The 14,831-nt window shown below is 49.6% G+C and overlaps 4 protein-coding genes across 4 annotated transcripts; 2 read left to right on the forward strand and 2 right to left on the reverse strand.

Moving 5' to 3' along the window:
* Positions 1–736: 736 nt before the first annotated feature.
* Positions 737–1,942, reverse strand: UHO2_06452 (uncharacterized protein; the record flags this gene model as incomplete). Its single annotated transcript, XM_041554869.1, has 1 exon — positions 737–1,942. One exon carries the CDS (start codon positions 1,940–1,942, stop codon positions 737–739), a length of 1,206 nt encoding a protein of 401 aa, XP_041410803.1.
* A 370-nt stretch (positions 1,943–2,312) lies between these two features.
* Positions 2,313–3,761, forward strand: UHO2_06453 (uncharacterized protein; the record flags this gene model as incomplete). Its single annotated transcript, XM_041554870.1, has 1 exon — positions 2,313–3,761. The coding sequence occupies one exon, from the start codon at positions 2,313–2,315 to the stop codon at positions 3,759–3,761; it is 1,449 nt and encodes a 482-aa protein (XP_041410804.1).
* A 164-nt stretch (positions 3,762–3,925) lies between these two features.
* UHO2_06454 (uncharacterized protein) lies at positions 3,926–6,289 on the reverse strand (the record flags this gene model as incomplete). The annotated part of the gene is made up of 2 exons (XM_041554871.1): positions 3,926–6,103; positions 6,242–6,289. The coding sequence occupies 2 exons, from the start codon at positions 6,287–6,289 to the stop codon at positions 3,926–3,928; spliced, it is 2,226 nt and encodes a 741-aa protein (XP_041410805.1).
* Positions 6,290–7,024: 735 nt separating this feature from the next.
* On the forward strand, positions 7,025–7,816 carry UHO2_06455 (uncharacterized protein; the record flags this gene model as incomplete). The annotated part of the gene is made up of 1 exon (XM_041554872.1): positions 7,025–7,816. The coding sequence occupies one exon, from the start codon at positions 7,025–7,027 to the stop codon at positions 7,814–7,816; it is 792 nt and encodes a 263-aa protein (XP_041410806.1).
* Between the last annotated feature and the right edge of the window lie 7,015 nt (positions 7,817–14,831).

A 14,831-nucleotide genomic window follows, 5' to 3' on the forward strand; every position in this document is an offset into this window, starting at 1 on the left:
CTGGAGCCACTATCAGGCTCTCTTACCACAGGTGTATAACTTCTTGAAATGCTTAATATTTCTGTAGTCTGTATGCTAATGATGAGCATGTATATATACTCCATTGCTACCCTTGATCATGTCTGAGCCAGATGAGTCATCTCTTCTGTAACCCCCTGAGTTGCTGCTTTCTGTGATGCCCCTGAGCCATTGTTATGGCAACCTTCATGTGCTTTATTGTGTTCATCACTTATGCATGCATTTGGTCCCTTGGTGTCTCGGCTATAGCTCATGCATTCTGCTTGAGATGCCAATGCATCTTCAACTGTTATCCTCGATCTCTGATCAAATCGGTCCTCTGACTGGATCGGCCCTGCCTGATCTCCGATCAGATCGGCTTCGCGTCGTCCTTTAGCGTCACACTGGATCGTCATCTTCAGCAATATAAACAGCCTGATCATCTTCTAGTTAGTATGCTCTCTTTATCGCAATCGACACCTGTGATCATCGAGTTTGACGCACGATTTGATTGACTTAAAACGACGCTCTTCAACTATTTTGCATAAGAGCGAAAGCAAACACAGCTTGGGCAGCCCGTACTAAGCCTAACCCTGAATGCGAAAAAGGCCTGCTGTCGAAGATCTGTCGGATTAAATAGTCATCAAGCCGCAAGATCTTGACCCTGAATGTTCATCAGCGGTTAAGTTGCAAAGACCGAGCAAGATGGACATCGGTTGCAAGGGAGGATGCGACAAGATTAACGCTTCGAGCAAAAATGCACTACGAGTCCATCCCAGCTGAGCTTGACCGGAGGTATATAGTGAGATACAGCTCGTATCGACTCCTTGTCTACGGGATCATAGACATGCTTCAATCTGAGCGTCATGTTGAACTCATTCTCTTGTTCGTCCCAGACATCTGTCCACCATCGTTGACCACCACCCTCTCCCATTGAAGCACGATCCTTGTTCGATCCTCGGCTTCCCGCTTTGTTGCCGTTGACAGGCAATGACTCGACTGCCACTTGTCCGTTGACTTGTGCAGCCAGCATTCCATTCCTCCATGTATCAACCAGCTCTTGCGTTGCGTAGTGCTCTATCCGGTGCGTAAAGTCGGTGAGAAGACCCAGTGCTGGTGGCGGTGAGAACGAAGCAAAGAACGAGAGCGCTTGCGAGAAGGAAAAGTGAGAGAGATGGCGATCCATCTTGAGAGCGTCCATTACGATAGCTTGACTGCCACGCATGAGGTCGAGCGTGCTGCTTGGGATCTCGTGGCAGTCGCTGATGTAGCTGAAAGAGTCGATGCGGAAACCGAGACACCAAAAGGGCGACGTTCGACCGACATAGCCGTGGAGCACTGGCAGAGGCTGGACCTGAATCTCCCTGCGTCCCTCTGAGCTTGGAATGACAAAGGGTTCGTCCTTGCTGATGATGTTCCAACGGAGCGTTGGGACATCACCACCGCCAGTCGACTTGGAGCGGTCGACAAGGTAAGGGAACATGCCTTCAACAACGGCCATGCATTCCTGTGTGAGGTAGATATCGACTTGTCTTTGAATGACGCCACCCATGGTCCAAGCTCTGAGATCGTCAAGTCCGAGGATCGCATCGGCATGAGCATGTGTTAGCAAGACGGCGCGGATCGCACGAAGGCCGTTTCTTGGAAAGTGTACGACAGCATTGGAGTAAAACGTTTTACCGCAATCGATCAAGATCGTGCTGTCTTGTGTGTCCTGGGGATGACGGCCGACCACAGCAGCTGATGTACATCCTCTGCGATTCTTGCCTGTCGGATTGAGAGTAGCATCCTTACATGCCGCACAGTTGCCAAAGTCGGGCTTGGTGACACAGTGTATTGCCGGCACTTGTCCGCTAGTTCCAGTTCCCAAGAACAAGACCTTGTCGATCCACGAGGAAGAGGGCAAAGGCCAATCAGCTCTGCCATAATGTCCGTTGACAGACATATTGAAGACCAGCACAAAGCAGAATTGCGGAATTGCTAAGAGATGGAGCACTACCAACCCTTCGAGCGATGGAGAAGAACGAATGAATCATCCCAAAGAGAGACCGGAACTCGGAAGTGGGGCGAGTCTGCAGAGAAGAAGAAGAATGTGGAGTAGCAAACGCCGACAAAAGAAGCAAAGCGTGTACATACATGTGCGGCAAACAAAGCCGAGTCGGAATTCGCCAAAGAAGATACAGCGGACTCGGGAATACAAAAAGATGGACGATGATCATCACAACGTCCACTCGGCGATCAACACTAACTACATCCTACTATTCCTCTGTGGCAAAACATCTGCCCTGCGACAGTATCACTTCCAAAGCCTCACCATGACAGTCCCAAGCCACCTTGTACGTCGTAGCGCCGCTCAGCTTCTCCTCTCTCATACTCGCAATCTGGCCCGATCAGCTCGAGTTGTGGCCACACCATTCGTCACTTCAAAGATCAACCGCTATGCTGTCAGACACTATGCCGTGCCAACCAACATCCGCATACCGGACCAGTCCGAGCTAGATGCGTCCCTTAGCCGCATCTTACCATCGACCCGCTACGATGAGGAAGCAACGACACCGATCACGTACGATCAAGCTTGCAGTCTATTGTCCAAGTTGCTGGTCCAGCTGCGCACCATTGCCGATCTCGCGACTGTATCTGATCGCCAGGCCTACCAGTCCTCTGTCGACTCTGACATCATCGCTCAGGTTAAAGATTGGGGCTACAACGCTGAAGATCTCACACAACTTGCCAACACACTCCTCTCTGCATCAGCTGATCCGCGTCGCCAACCGCTGGCCTTCCGCCTGTTCGAGGTGGCTCATCAGTCTGGCTCTGACGATGCCGGCTACTACTGGGCCAGTATGGTTTTGCAGAACACCGCGCCTCCTCCTCCTTCTGGCGATCTCAAGGGTCGGGCTCAACAAGCTGTGAGTTTGTACCAGGAGCTGTCAGCTGCAGGTAACGCTCGTGGCTCCGTCGGTGTAGCGAGACTTCTGCTGCAACGGGTGCAAAGAGGCCAGGTTGACAAGTCCCAGTGGCCCTCACTGATCGATCAAGCCGTCAAGCTATATACGCAGGCCGGTGAGAAGGGGTTGCCAGAGGCTTGGTATGATCTGGCTTCGTTGTTCCAAGAATCGCGCTTCAATCCACCAGATCAGGAGCGTGCGCTCAAGTATCTTGGCAAGGGAGCCCAACTTGGGCATTCCGGTTGCCTGTTTGCTCTCGGTATGCATCACCTGCTGGACGACCACAAAGGGAACAAATCGGAGGCCTTCCGACTCTTCAAGCAGGCCGCCGAGCAGGGTGATGCACAGAGCATGTTCCAGGTTGGCTCCTTCTACTTCCTGGATCGAGACAAGATGGCACAGCATCCCGACGTGATGGCGGGTGATAAGACAATGAAGCAAGCACACAAGGATACGTTTGGCGTCGAAGCCGACGACGACGAGGCAAGATTCTGGCTCGAACAGTCAGCGCAGTCCGACTATCCGCCCAGCATTCTGCAGCTTGCGACCTTACTCAGCCAGCATCGAGGTCTTCACCCGGGATCTCACAAAGAGCGAGGCCTGCGTGCTGTTGATAAAGCACAAGCCGACCAACTGTCATATGCGCTCCTGGCCAAGTTGCTTGCCATCCTCAAGACTTCGGGCAACCTTCCATCGCTTCCATCGCAAAAGGGTCAGTGGTCCAACAGTCAATTTAACGCGCTCATTCCTCAAGCACAGGCGATGTACGAGAAACTCGAAAAGAAGCTGAGCGACTCGAGCGACAAGGACCAGTGATCAAACAAAGCAACAAGACATGTAGCGGTAAATCTGTGAGGCCTTAGACACGGTTCAATAGAATAGATTACACGATAGTGATGCTTGCTACTACTGCGTGACAGACAATGTAGGCTTATCGGGTAGATACTGAGCTTACCTGCTTGGTGCATGCGTCTACCGAATCATGCGCTCGTTTGAACATGCTGTCGTGCTGCAGACATGGTCTTGTCGAGCTTCTCGTCGCGGCCTTGCAAGAGCGATGTATTGTCGATGGCGAGCTTGCGTAATGCGCGTGGAAGCCTGTTGAAGGGGCCAGGACCAGACACCTTTTTGGTGGGGTGTCTGATCCAGTAGAATGGCCCAAGCTTCTCGTAGGCGAGCACGGCCGGCGGCGAAGGCAGCAACAGAAGGAAGTGCAAGAACTCGAGCTGAACACCCGCAAAGGCATGCCCGTTTGACGACGAAGCCGCTTCCCATAGGCTACGAGGAAGCGTAGACAAGAGACTCTCGATAAGTCGATCAGATTCCTCTGCCGCGAAGGGTGTCTGTGCACGCAGCTTCGAGAGAAGATACGCCCGAGCCAGGAACTCAAAGAGCACTGGCTTGACTCGATGCTGAGTGGCGTGTGCATGGTATGTGGCTAGCAAGCTGTCGAGCAGGGTGTCGTGTTCGGAACCCAAGAGGAACCACAGCGTAGGAAGGAGAGCACGGAACGTGTCTGGATCAAGCGTATTGGCTGGAGAAGCGCCCACGGATCCAAGAGACACGGTTCCTCTCTCGGTCACAGGTACCGAGAGCAGCTCGGCGATGAAGGATGACACCGATTCGATTTGCGTTTCGATGTTGAATTTTGACTTGACCTTTTGCGTCTTTCCGTGGCTGAGCGCCAGGAGGGCGACAAGCTCCGCATAGGCAAGATCCATTTGTACTACCAGAGACTTTGCTTTGGCTGACAGGCCGCTCGAGCCCGTGTGATGGCTGAAAGGAAAGTAGACCGAGACGTGACCAAGGAGATTGGCGAGAGACGATCTCGATTGTGCGCTAGGAGATGATGAGCCCCGCCAGAGTGCAAGAGTGAGAGAGAGGATCTCAAAGACGAGCTGTGAGGGTGTAGACAGCCCTACGTTTTGTCCGCGCATTTGTTGGGAGAAGTCGAGGTCGGGCTGAAATGCCGATGGGGCTGTGTCGAGGAACGAAGCAAGCAGGACGGGGTCGAGAAGAGCAAACAGCGACAATGCTGCAGATTGGGAGTGCTTGCCGTGTCTTGTGCCGATTGCGTTGGTGGCACTGACGGCTTCCAATGAGCTGAGGAGATCCGCCGAGTTGAGCGACTTGCCAGGTGTATTGTCCAGATCCATGAGCGAAGCGGCTGACGAATCTGCAGATGCCCAGTCAGAGTAGCTTGCCTCGGTTGATGGGCGGACAGTACTTTTACTGTGGCGAGATATGGCAATGTAACGAGACTGCTGAGAGCGGGCATTGCGACCGAGAAGCCTTTGGAAATACTCAAACTCGGCGGATGAGGTGAAGGCGGACCGAAAGAACCAAGTTGGACAACTCTGATCTTCAGCGTCTGCCGAGTCGCCGCCAGAGTTGGACGGAAGAGCATGACTAAGGAATGTTCGTAGCGATCTGAGTATCAAGAGCTTGGTGCCAGGAACTAGGTCGGTGGACGTTATGGAGGCAGCAGCGCTTGACCTTTGTGTGATGCCAAGGAGGCTGAGGAAGCAATTCATGATTCTCTCCCCGTGTGGCTGATGCGAAGCGATGCTAGGCCCCGCGGCGTTGTTGGGGGTAGCAGTCGAGGTCGCAGTTGTAGAGATAGCGCTGGCCATCTTGAAGACTGCATTCTCCCATCCTGATGTGGCAGTGTGAGGCAAGATGTCGAGACAAGCATCAAGCACTCTGACGGCGTCTAATCGCACTTCTGGATAGATGTGGCTGAGTGCGGATGTAGTGAAGAGAAGAAGCGTATTGTGGTAGGGACTGAGAAGTTGCGATGGGATCTGAGGGAGCATCCAAGCCAGAAGGGAATGTAACTGCTTTCGCACTACTGCGTCGTCGTCACCGATGCAACGGGAAAGCTCTGGGATGAGTGATGCTGCAGCTGAGAGCATCAAGCTCGGATGGAGCGTGAGAATCTCCCGTATGCCACCGACAGCATCTCTTCTTACGTTTGGCGAGTAGTGACGGAGCTGTAGAGCCAGATCGGCGACGGTAAGGTTCCGTGAGTTGACAAGCTTGCCTGACTTGTCGGCATTGATGGATTGCTGTGGAAGCGCGATAGTTTTGGCTTTGAACGAGACGTCAGTGGCATTGTTGGCGGCCTGTTTGCCTTTTCCTAGCTTGAGCTTGGTTTTCTGTTGGGTTGAAGAGGCAGAAGGATCGCAGAATGAAGTGTTCGGCATGGCTGAGAGCGTCAGAACATCAGACTCGTACATTCTGTCGTAGGTCTAGTGTTGCAGGCCGCTGCTGGAAGCACGGAATCGGGAACTTACCTGGAAGTCGGCCTTCTTCTCTTTCTTCCTCTTGGTCGCCTTAGGCATACTGTTGATTGCTGCGACTTAGTGAGGAGGAAGGGAATGGAGACGTCTGGAAACGTAGTAAGGATAGAGTGATGTTGTACAATCAAAGGTAAAGTATCCCGCTTCTTCTTGGAAGTCCTGAAATTTTTGGTGGAGAGCGTCAAACCGAGTTGTCCGAGTTCCGTGTATTTGCGGACACGAGTGTGGAGTTTGAGTAAGCTTGCTGAGGGAAACGATCCAATGTGATGATGCGAGTTGATGTAAGCCATTATGGAAGGGATCGGGGGAAACTGATCTGACCGGAAATGGGGTGAGGACCGATCCGATCAGAGATTGGGTACAACACAGTCCCACACGTTGTCAGGCTGGAAGTTGAAGATGTGACAGAATTACCAGGAGCTTAGCCGAGATGTGAGAAAGCCGAGTTGCCAAGGGAATGAGAGACATGCATGCATTGGCCAACATGTGGCAACCAATCAGAAGAGGTTTGTGGGAGACAATGCTGAGGCACAGATAAAACAACTCCAAGGTATCACATGGCATGCTCACTAACAGGTGACAAATGGAGCTACTCAAGCATGAGACTAAGGTATATATACAGATGGTCTTGTAGTCATAGTTCATAAAAAATTTCAAGTATTGCATCTACCTCACACCTGTATGAAAGGAGCTAGGATGTAGCCCAGACAAAGTGGTGTCTTGCATGAACTTCAACTGATTAAGAGTCTGAAGTCACAAGCCAGATGACTACCCATCATGGTGGAAGAAAACAAATCCCAAGCTAGCACTGGCAAAGCCACCAAGAGATCCAAAAGGACCAAGAAGGTCACTATCATTCAACAGCCACAGGCTGAGAACACCACCAACAATGACAATGAGATTGACAATGACCCCAAATCTGAGTCAGACAATGATGACATTGGGAAACAGTATAGTTTTCACACCTTAGCCAAACTCCTTGAACTGGTACTGAAGCTCACATCCCAGAACTATTATAGCTGGAGTGCCCATGTAAGGTCCTTCCTCAGATCTGTGCCCCATGCTATGGAACACCTAGAAGGAGTGTACAATGCAGATCATCCAAAATGGAGTTGCTCATTCAACAATGCATTGACAAATGCCATATGCAGCACTATCAACACCATAGGTGAATATAATGTGAACTACCTTCTCCTGGATATTATCAGAGAGTACCTCACATTCAGTCAAGTCTGGAACAAGATAGAGACCAGATTGGGCAACAAAGCCACCAGGACCTCTTGTTGGCTTGCTCTAATCACCCAATTGAGTGATGTCAAGATGTTCCATGCTGATGCTTGGAAGCTGATACAAGACATAAGAGCCATCCAAGCTGAAGGAAGCATTCTTGGAAGGCCATTTGCAGATGATACCCTGTTTTCAGCCCTCCAGAAATGTATGATTCGCCACCCAGTGTTTAGAGAGACAGTTGCCACAGTACATCAACTCAGTTTTGATGCACTAGCCACTGCACTCAGCACATGCCAATTGGCTTTGGAGAGTGTTCCTACCCAGAAATTCGATCCCTGACAGGCTAATGCTAGGACTGCTGGCAGAAGCAATCAAGATGGAATGACCCAAGAAGCTGACAACAGGCCATGAAAAATTTGGTGCTTCATATGCAGGCAAATTGGACATGGAGCAAGACAATGCAATGCATCTGTCAGCATCCCTAAAGACTCACCCCTTACTGAGTCTGACTAGGAGGCTTGGTGTTCCCTCACCCTGGGTTGGAAGAAAGCCATGAGTCCAAAAGGAACAACTTGTTGGATTCTGGATTCAGGTGCTAGCTTTCACATGGTCAACAACTACAGCACACTCATCAACCCAAGAACTTGCCGAAATTGTATCTATACTGCTGGAAGAGAAGTTTTGGAAGTGACTGCTGTAGGAGACACTAGCATATCAACCAAGTATGGAGATGTATTGCTCCAGAATGTTTTGTATGTTAAACTTCTCAATGTGAACCTATTATCAACCAACTCATTGATGGATGAGGGAACATGAGTGACCCTAGAACATGCAGGTGGACAGATACACCTAGCAAATGGAACATTACTCAAGATATTGAAGACATTTCCATGCAACAGCTTTGGCATGAACATCTTGGACACCCAGGTTGAGACAAAGCAAAGGCCATCATCAAAAGGATAGGCAACAATATTATAACAAATATGGACCCAGATACAGCTCTGACATGTGAGCAGTGTATACAGCCCAAGAGCATGGTCACATGAATGGGTCAAGGCAGTGGAGAAAGAGCTGCTGCACCCCTTGACCTCGTACACATAGACTTGATTATTGATGCATTGCACATGACAGAACACACCTGCATAAATGTTTATGTGCAACCATTGCTGCGAAAGAGTCAAGCTTTCATGGCACTTGAAAGAATAGTATCATTCCTCAAGACACAGACAGGGAGGAACCTAAAAGTGATCTGATCTGACCAAGGAACAGAGTGGCATAGCTATGAAGCACTTGAGTGGTCACATGACAAAGGAATAGAATGGCAAACAACAGTGGGATACAACAGCAAACAAAACAGAAAAGCAGAATGGATGAACAGAAGCTTGAGTGAGAAGATGCAAATGCTGCTTATGCATTGAGGTCTGCCAAAGAGCTTCTGGCCATATGCAATCCAAGCAGTGGCATTCAAGATAAACCTTACCCCAAATGCTGATAATGAACTCCCATACAAAGTGATGTTCAACCAATCACCTGAAAGGCTCATATGACTCCTCCATGTCTTCAGATGCTTGGCCTGGGTGAACATTCCAAAGGTCAAATGAGACAACAAGAAATTGGATCAACAAGTGGTGGCAGCCATATTTATAGGGTACAGCCTAGAATGAAAAGGATGGTTATTCTATAGTCCAGACTATAAACCAAGTGTCTTCTGGAGTAATTCAGCAAAGTTCATAGAGTCCAAATGTTGGATTGACTGCACCAAATGGAAGCTGATGGACATTCAAGCACCACAAACAATGACAAGTGAAGAAGACACTGAAAACCTAAGTTACTCAGAGATAGATCTATTTGATGAGAGGGACCAGGGTGCACTAAATGAATATACAGACATGGGGCCAACCATTGACACTGAAGAAGACCAGAGTCTTGGATCATTGATAGACAATAGCTCCTTTGGACTCATGGCCACAAATGCCAAAGAAGAAAGGAACCTTGACCCAACAGTCTGAGAGGTGTGTCAGGGGTCTCGCGCCTGAAACCCAGGTCGGTCTGTCGAGATACTCGGTGACTATCAAACTGTGCGACAGCTATTGTCTCGGTATCGGTGACTATCAAGTTGTGCAGTGTCAGCAGGTGGCGTTCGTTGTATATACTATCGTAGGTTTCGGCTGACCTCTGTGGACACTCCGTTCAGGGGTAGCTCGGCACGATCAATATCAATGTTATGATGACACCAAGGTCTGGTGTGAGTGTTGATGATGATGAGGTTGATGGTGTTGGTGATGAGATTGGTGATGTCGATGATAATGAGGTTGATGGTGTTGGTGATAAGATTGGTGATGTCGATGTAATGAGGTTGATGGTGTTGGTGATAAGGTTGGTGGCGTCAACACGAGTGTCCAGTGTGTTGACTTGATGCTTGAAGTGATCCCTGGACCGCAGTGGACTACTGCCTTCGGTTCTATCTTGATCCGGACTGCTAACCTGCTATGGGCACCTTCGGATGTCAGGTAGTGGTGATACAACACACACACTACGATGAGGAGCAACCTTGATAGATTGCTGCTATGCTGACTGTAACTAATGAGTATTTGTGTTTCTAAAGTATTGACTAGTTGTATGGTGAGTAGAGTGGATGAGGATCCACTCGACCTATTGATGATGAGAAAGCATGGTTATATACCTCTTCTCAGCATCGCCAGCGATGCTGCTCCTGCTCTCTCTCCAGAGAGTACCTTCTTCATCGAGTACTGCTCAGGGGCCTCTCCTGCTTGGCACCCCTGTGCCTCTTGAGCTGTGTCGACTCCTTCAACACTGCTCCTCCTCCTCATGACCTGGTGTCAACTCCTTCAACACTGCTCCTCTTCCTTTGACCAGTGACAGTTCCTTTGACTCTTGTCTCTCGAGCCCCTGAGTGGTAACCATCTGAGCTTGGTCCTCTTCATGGCTGTGCCTGCTCCTTGAGCTTGGTCCTCTTCATGGCTGTGCCTGCTCCTTGAGCTTGGTCCTCCTCGTGGCTGTGCTTGGCCCTTCTTTGCATGTGAGTCTGTAGGAGTCCATGGTCTCCATGGAGACTGCACTACAACCATGCTCTCTACTGATCTCGACTAGATCTTCGATACCTGTGCTCCTTCCATATGAACCCGTGACCCTCCTGCTTCTTGAGCATCCAGGCCCATGACAAGGTGTTAGCAGGACCAGATAAAAGGTTTTGGGAGGAAGCAATGAGAAAGGAGTTAGAAGGATTAGAAGCAATGGGCATGTGGGAAGTCACAAACCTCCCACCAGGCATGAACACCATAGACACCAGGTGGGTACTCAAGATAAAGATGGATGCAAATCTGGTACCTATGAAGTTTAAAGCAAGACTGGTGGCAAGAGGATTCACCCAAAGGGAAGGTATTGACTACACAGAAATATTTGCACCAGTTGCACCAATTCAAGCAATTTGAGGAGTATTAGCAGTAGCAGCTGCAAAAGACTGGGAGGTAGATTCAGTTGATGTCAAGCAAGCATACCTCAACTCCAACCTCCAACATGACATTTACTTGAAACTGCCAGTCAGAACCAAGGTACCCTCAGGAAAGGCACTAAAGTTGATCAAAGGACTGTATGGACTGAAACAATCAGGCAGGGAATGGAATATTGAGCTGGACTCTTACCTTCAGAAGGTTGGCTTCCACTGCATGCCAAGCACGCCTTGTCTGTATATGAGGGGTTCAGGGAAGCAGATCACAGTCATCATGGTGTATGTAGATTGTCACAGGATCAGCAGATCAGTGTATGAAGTGTGTGCCAAATTGATCTACAGCAATCATCAGGAATTGATGATCTAATCAGGTTGGTAGCACATATGGCTTGCAAGATCAACCAAATTCTGGGATCCTGATTAATCTCACAAGGAACAATTGGAATCAGCCTGATTGGCATGTCCCAGCAAGTCAGCCATCATGAGCAAGCATTGGGAGGTTCAGGAAGGAGGATACCAGCAATAGAAGGAGAAGCATATGGGAGATAACCACATGCAGGAGTGGGGACCAAGCTCAGCATCACACAGATGGTTACCACTCAAGGGGTATGTGCATACAGCCACATAGGACCAAGCACAGGGGCGACCACATGATCAAGGGGCTTGGCAACAGGACTCAACAGGTGGTTAAGGGATTCACAAGATAAGGTTGAGGAGGTAGTCACTGGTGAAGAGAGAAGGAGATGTGTGTCATGGGCCTGGATGCTCAAGAAGCAGGAGGGTCATGGGTTCATATGGAAGGAGCACAGGTATCGAAGATCTAGTCGATACCAGTAGAGAGCATGGTCGTAGTGCAGTCTCCATGGAGACCATGGACTCCTATGGACTCACATGCAAAGGAGGACACGAGCCACATGCGAGGAGGGCCAGGCACAGCCACGAGGAGGACCAAGCTCAAGGAGCAGGCACAGCCACGAAGAGGACCAAGCTCAGATGGTTACCACTCAGGGGCTCGAGAGACAAGAGTCAAAGGAACTGTCACCGGTCAAAGGAGAAGGAGCAGTGTATAGGACACTAGCAGGCAGGTCCTGAGGAAGAGGAGCAGTGTCGAAGGAGTTGACACCAGGTCATGAGGAGGAGGAGCAGTGTCGAAGGAGTCAATACCACTCAAGAGGCACAGGGGTGCCAAGCAGGAGAGGCCCCTGAGCATTACTCGATGAAGAAGGCACTCTCTGGAGAGAGACCAGGAGCAGCATTGCTGACGATGCTGTGAAGAGGTATATAACCATGCTTTCTCATCATCATAGGTCGAGTGGATCCTCATCCACTCTACTCACCATAACTAGTTATCACTTCAGCATAAGTATATATTAGTTTCAGTCAGCATAGCAGCAATCTATCAAGGTTGCTCCTCATCGTAGTGTGTGTGTTGTATCACCACTACCTGACATCTGAAGGCGCCTATAGCAGGTTAGCAGTCCGGATCAAGATAGAACCGAAGGCAGTAGTCCACTGCAGTCCGGGGATCACTTCAAGCATCAAGTCAACACACTGGACACCTGTGTTGACGCCACCAACCTTATCACCAACACCATCAACCTCATTATCATCAATACCCCCCAACCTTATCACCAACGTCATCAACCTCATCATCATCAACACTCACACCAGACCTTGGTGTCATCATAACATCGATATTGATCGTGCCGAGCTACCCCTGAACGGAGTGTCCACAGAGGTCAGCCGAAACCTACGATAGTATATACAACGAATGCCACCTGCTGTCACTGCGCAACTTGATAGTCACTGATACCGAGACAATAGCTGTTGCACAGTTTGATAGTCACCAAGTATCTCGACAGTCCGACCTGGGTTTCAGGCGCGAGACCCCTGACAATAAGCATATTGCAGTCCAGATGATGTTAGAGAGCATTAGCAACAGTACTATGAACACTTGTACTGTAAGGAGAGTATACTACTCTCCCTCCAAAGAATAAATGGACATGCCATGCAACCTCTGAACAGAGTGTTCAAGGTGGTCAGCCGAGACCTACCAGTATGAAGCCATCTGGTTACATTTAGTCAAAACATCCTGAGTAGATCTTACTCGATTGTCCTCACCAATACCAATTGGAAACACCCAATCTGGTTTCAGGCATGCGACCGCTTACATAGATGACATGTTGATAGCATCACCAAGCAGAAGAGAGGTGGACTGTACCAAAGCAGAAATAATGGACAAATGGGGGACTGAGGACAATGGATTGATCAATGAGTTCCTTGGCATTAAAATCACCCAAGACCACAATTGGAGGCAAATATCATTGGACCTGATGGCATACATCCAGGCAATGGCAAATAAATGGTTGGGAAGAATGACTCAAAAGTCCTGGATACTGATGTTAAGCATAACAGCGATTGCAGAAAGTGAAACATGCAATTCAAAATGAGTGAAGGAGTACCAGGAGCTGGTGGGACAGCTACTCTGGGTATCCAACACAGTAAGACCCAACATTTCATTTGCCATGGGAATCCTAGCCCACCACATGTCCAATGAATGGGTGTAGAAGCACATCCAGTGCCATCACATTTGTTTATGGATGCTGAGTGAGTTGGAAGTCACATGTCCAGAAGTGCATAGCACTGTCAGCAGTGGAAGCAGAGTTCATTGCTGCATTGGAAGCTGCACAAGAGGCTCTCTTCTTCTCATATCTGCTCAGGGATTTGGGACTGCCAAACATCAAACTGGTACTTCACATTGACAGCCAGGGGTGCATACAGTGAGCAGAGACCCAGCAAAACATTGGAAACTGAAACATATTGACACCAGGTACTATTTTGTCCAAGACCACATACAGGATGGAGACATAATGATAGAGTATGTCTGGACAGCCAAGAACATGGCAGATGTGCTAATGAAACCACTCAAAGGACTGGACACATTGAGACTAGCACACTTGATAGGACTGGTAACACTGTCAAAGGGGGGAGTTGAAGATGCGACAGAATTACCAGGAGCTTAGCCGAGATGCAAGAAAGCCAAGTCACCAAGGGAATGAGAGACATGCTGTCATGGGCCTGGATGCTCAAGAAGCAGGAGGGTCACTGGTTCATATGGAAGGAGCACAGGTATCGGAGATCTAGTCGATACCAGTAGCAAGCATGGTCGTAGTGCAGTCTCCATGGAGACCATGGACTCCTATGGACTCACATGCAAAGGAACACTGAGCCATATGCGAGGAAGGCCAGGCACAGCCACGAAGGGGACCAAGCTCAAGGAGCATGCAGATGGTTACCACTCAGGGGCTCGAGAGACAAGAGTCAAAGGAACCATCACTGGACAAAGGAGAAGGAGCAGTGTATAGGTAACCAGCAAGCAGGTTGTCATGGGCCTGGATGCTCAAGAAGCAGGAGGGTCACTGGTTCATATGGAAGGAGCACAGGTATCAAAGATCTAGTCGATACCAGTAGAGAGCATGGTCATAGTGCAGTCTCCATAGAGACCATGGACTCCTATGGACTCACATGCAAAGGAGCACTGAGCCATATGCGAGGAAGGCCAGGCACAGCCACGAGGAGGACCAAGCTCAAGGAGCAGGCACAGCCACGAAGGGGACCAAGCTCAAGGAGCATGCAGATGGTTACCACTCAGGGGCTCGAGAGACAAGAGTCAAAGGAACTGTCACTGGTCAAAGGAGAAGGAGCAGTGTATAGGACACTGGCAAGCAGGTCCTGAGGAGGAGGAGCAGTGTTGAAGGAGTCAACACCAGGTCATGAGGAGGAGGAGCAGTGTCGAAGGAGCTGACACCACTCAGGAGGCACAGGGGTGCCAAACAAGCAGCAGGATAGCAAGGAGGAGGAGCAGTGTCAAAGGAGTCGACACAG

The sequence above is a fragment of the Ustilago hordei genome (assembly GCF_900519145.1).
Source record: "Ustilago hordei strain Uho2 genome assembly, contig: UHO2_contig_19, whole genome shotgun sequence".
NCBI lineage: Eukaryota > Fungi > Basidiomycota > Ustilaginomycetes > Ustilaginales > Ustilaginaceae > Ustilago > Ustilago hordei.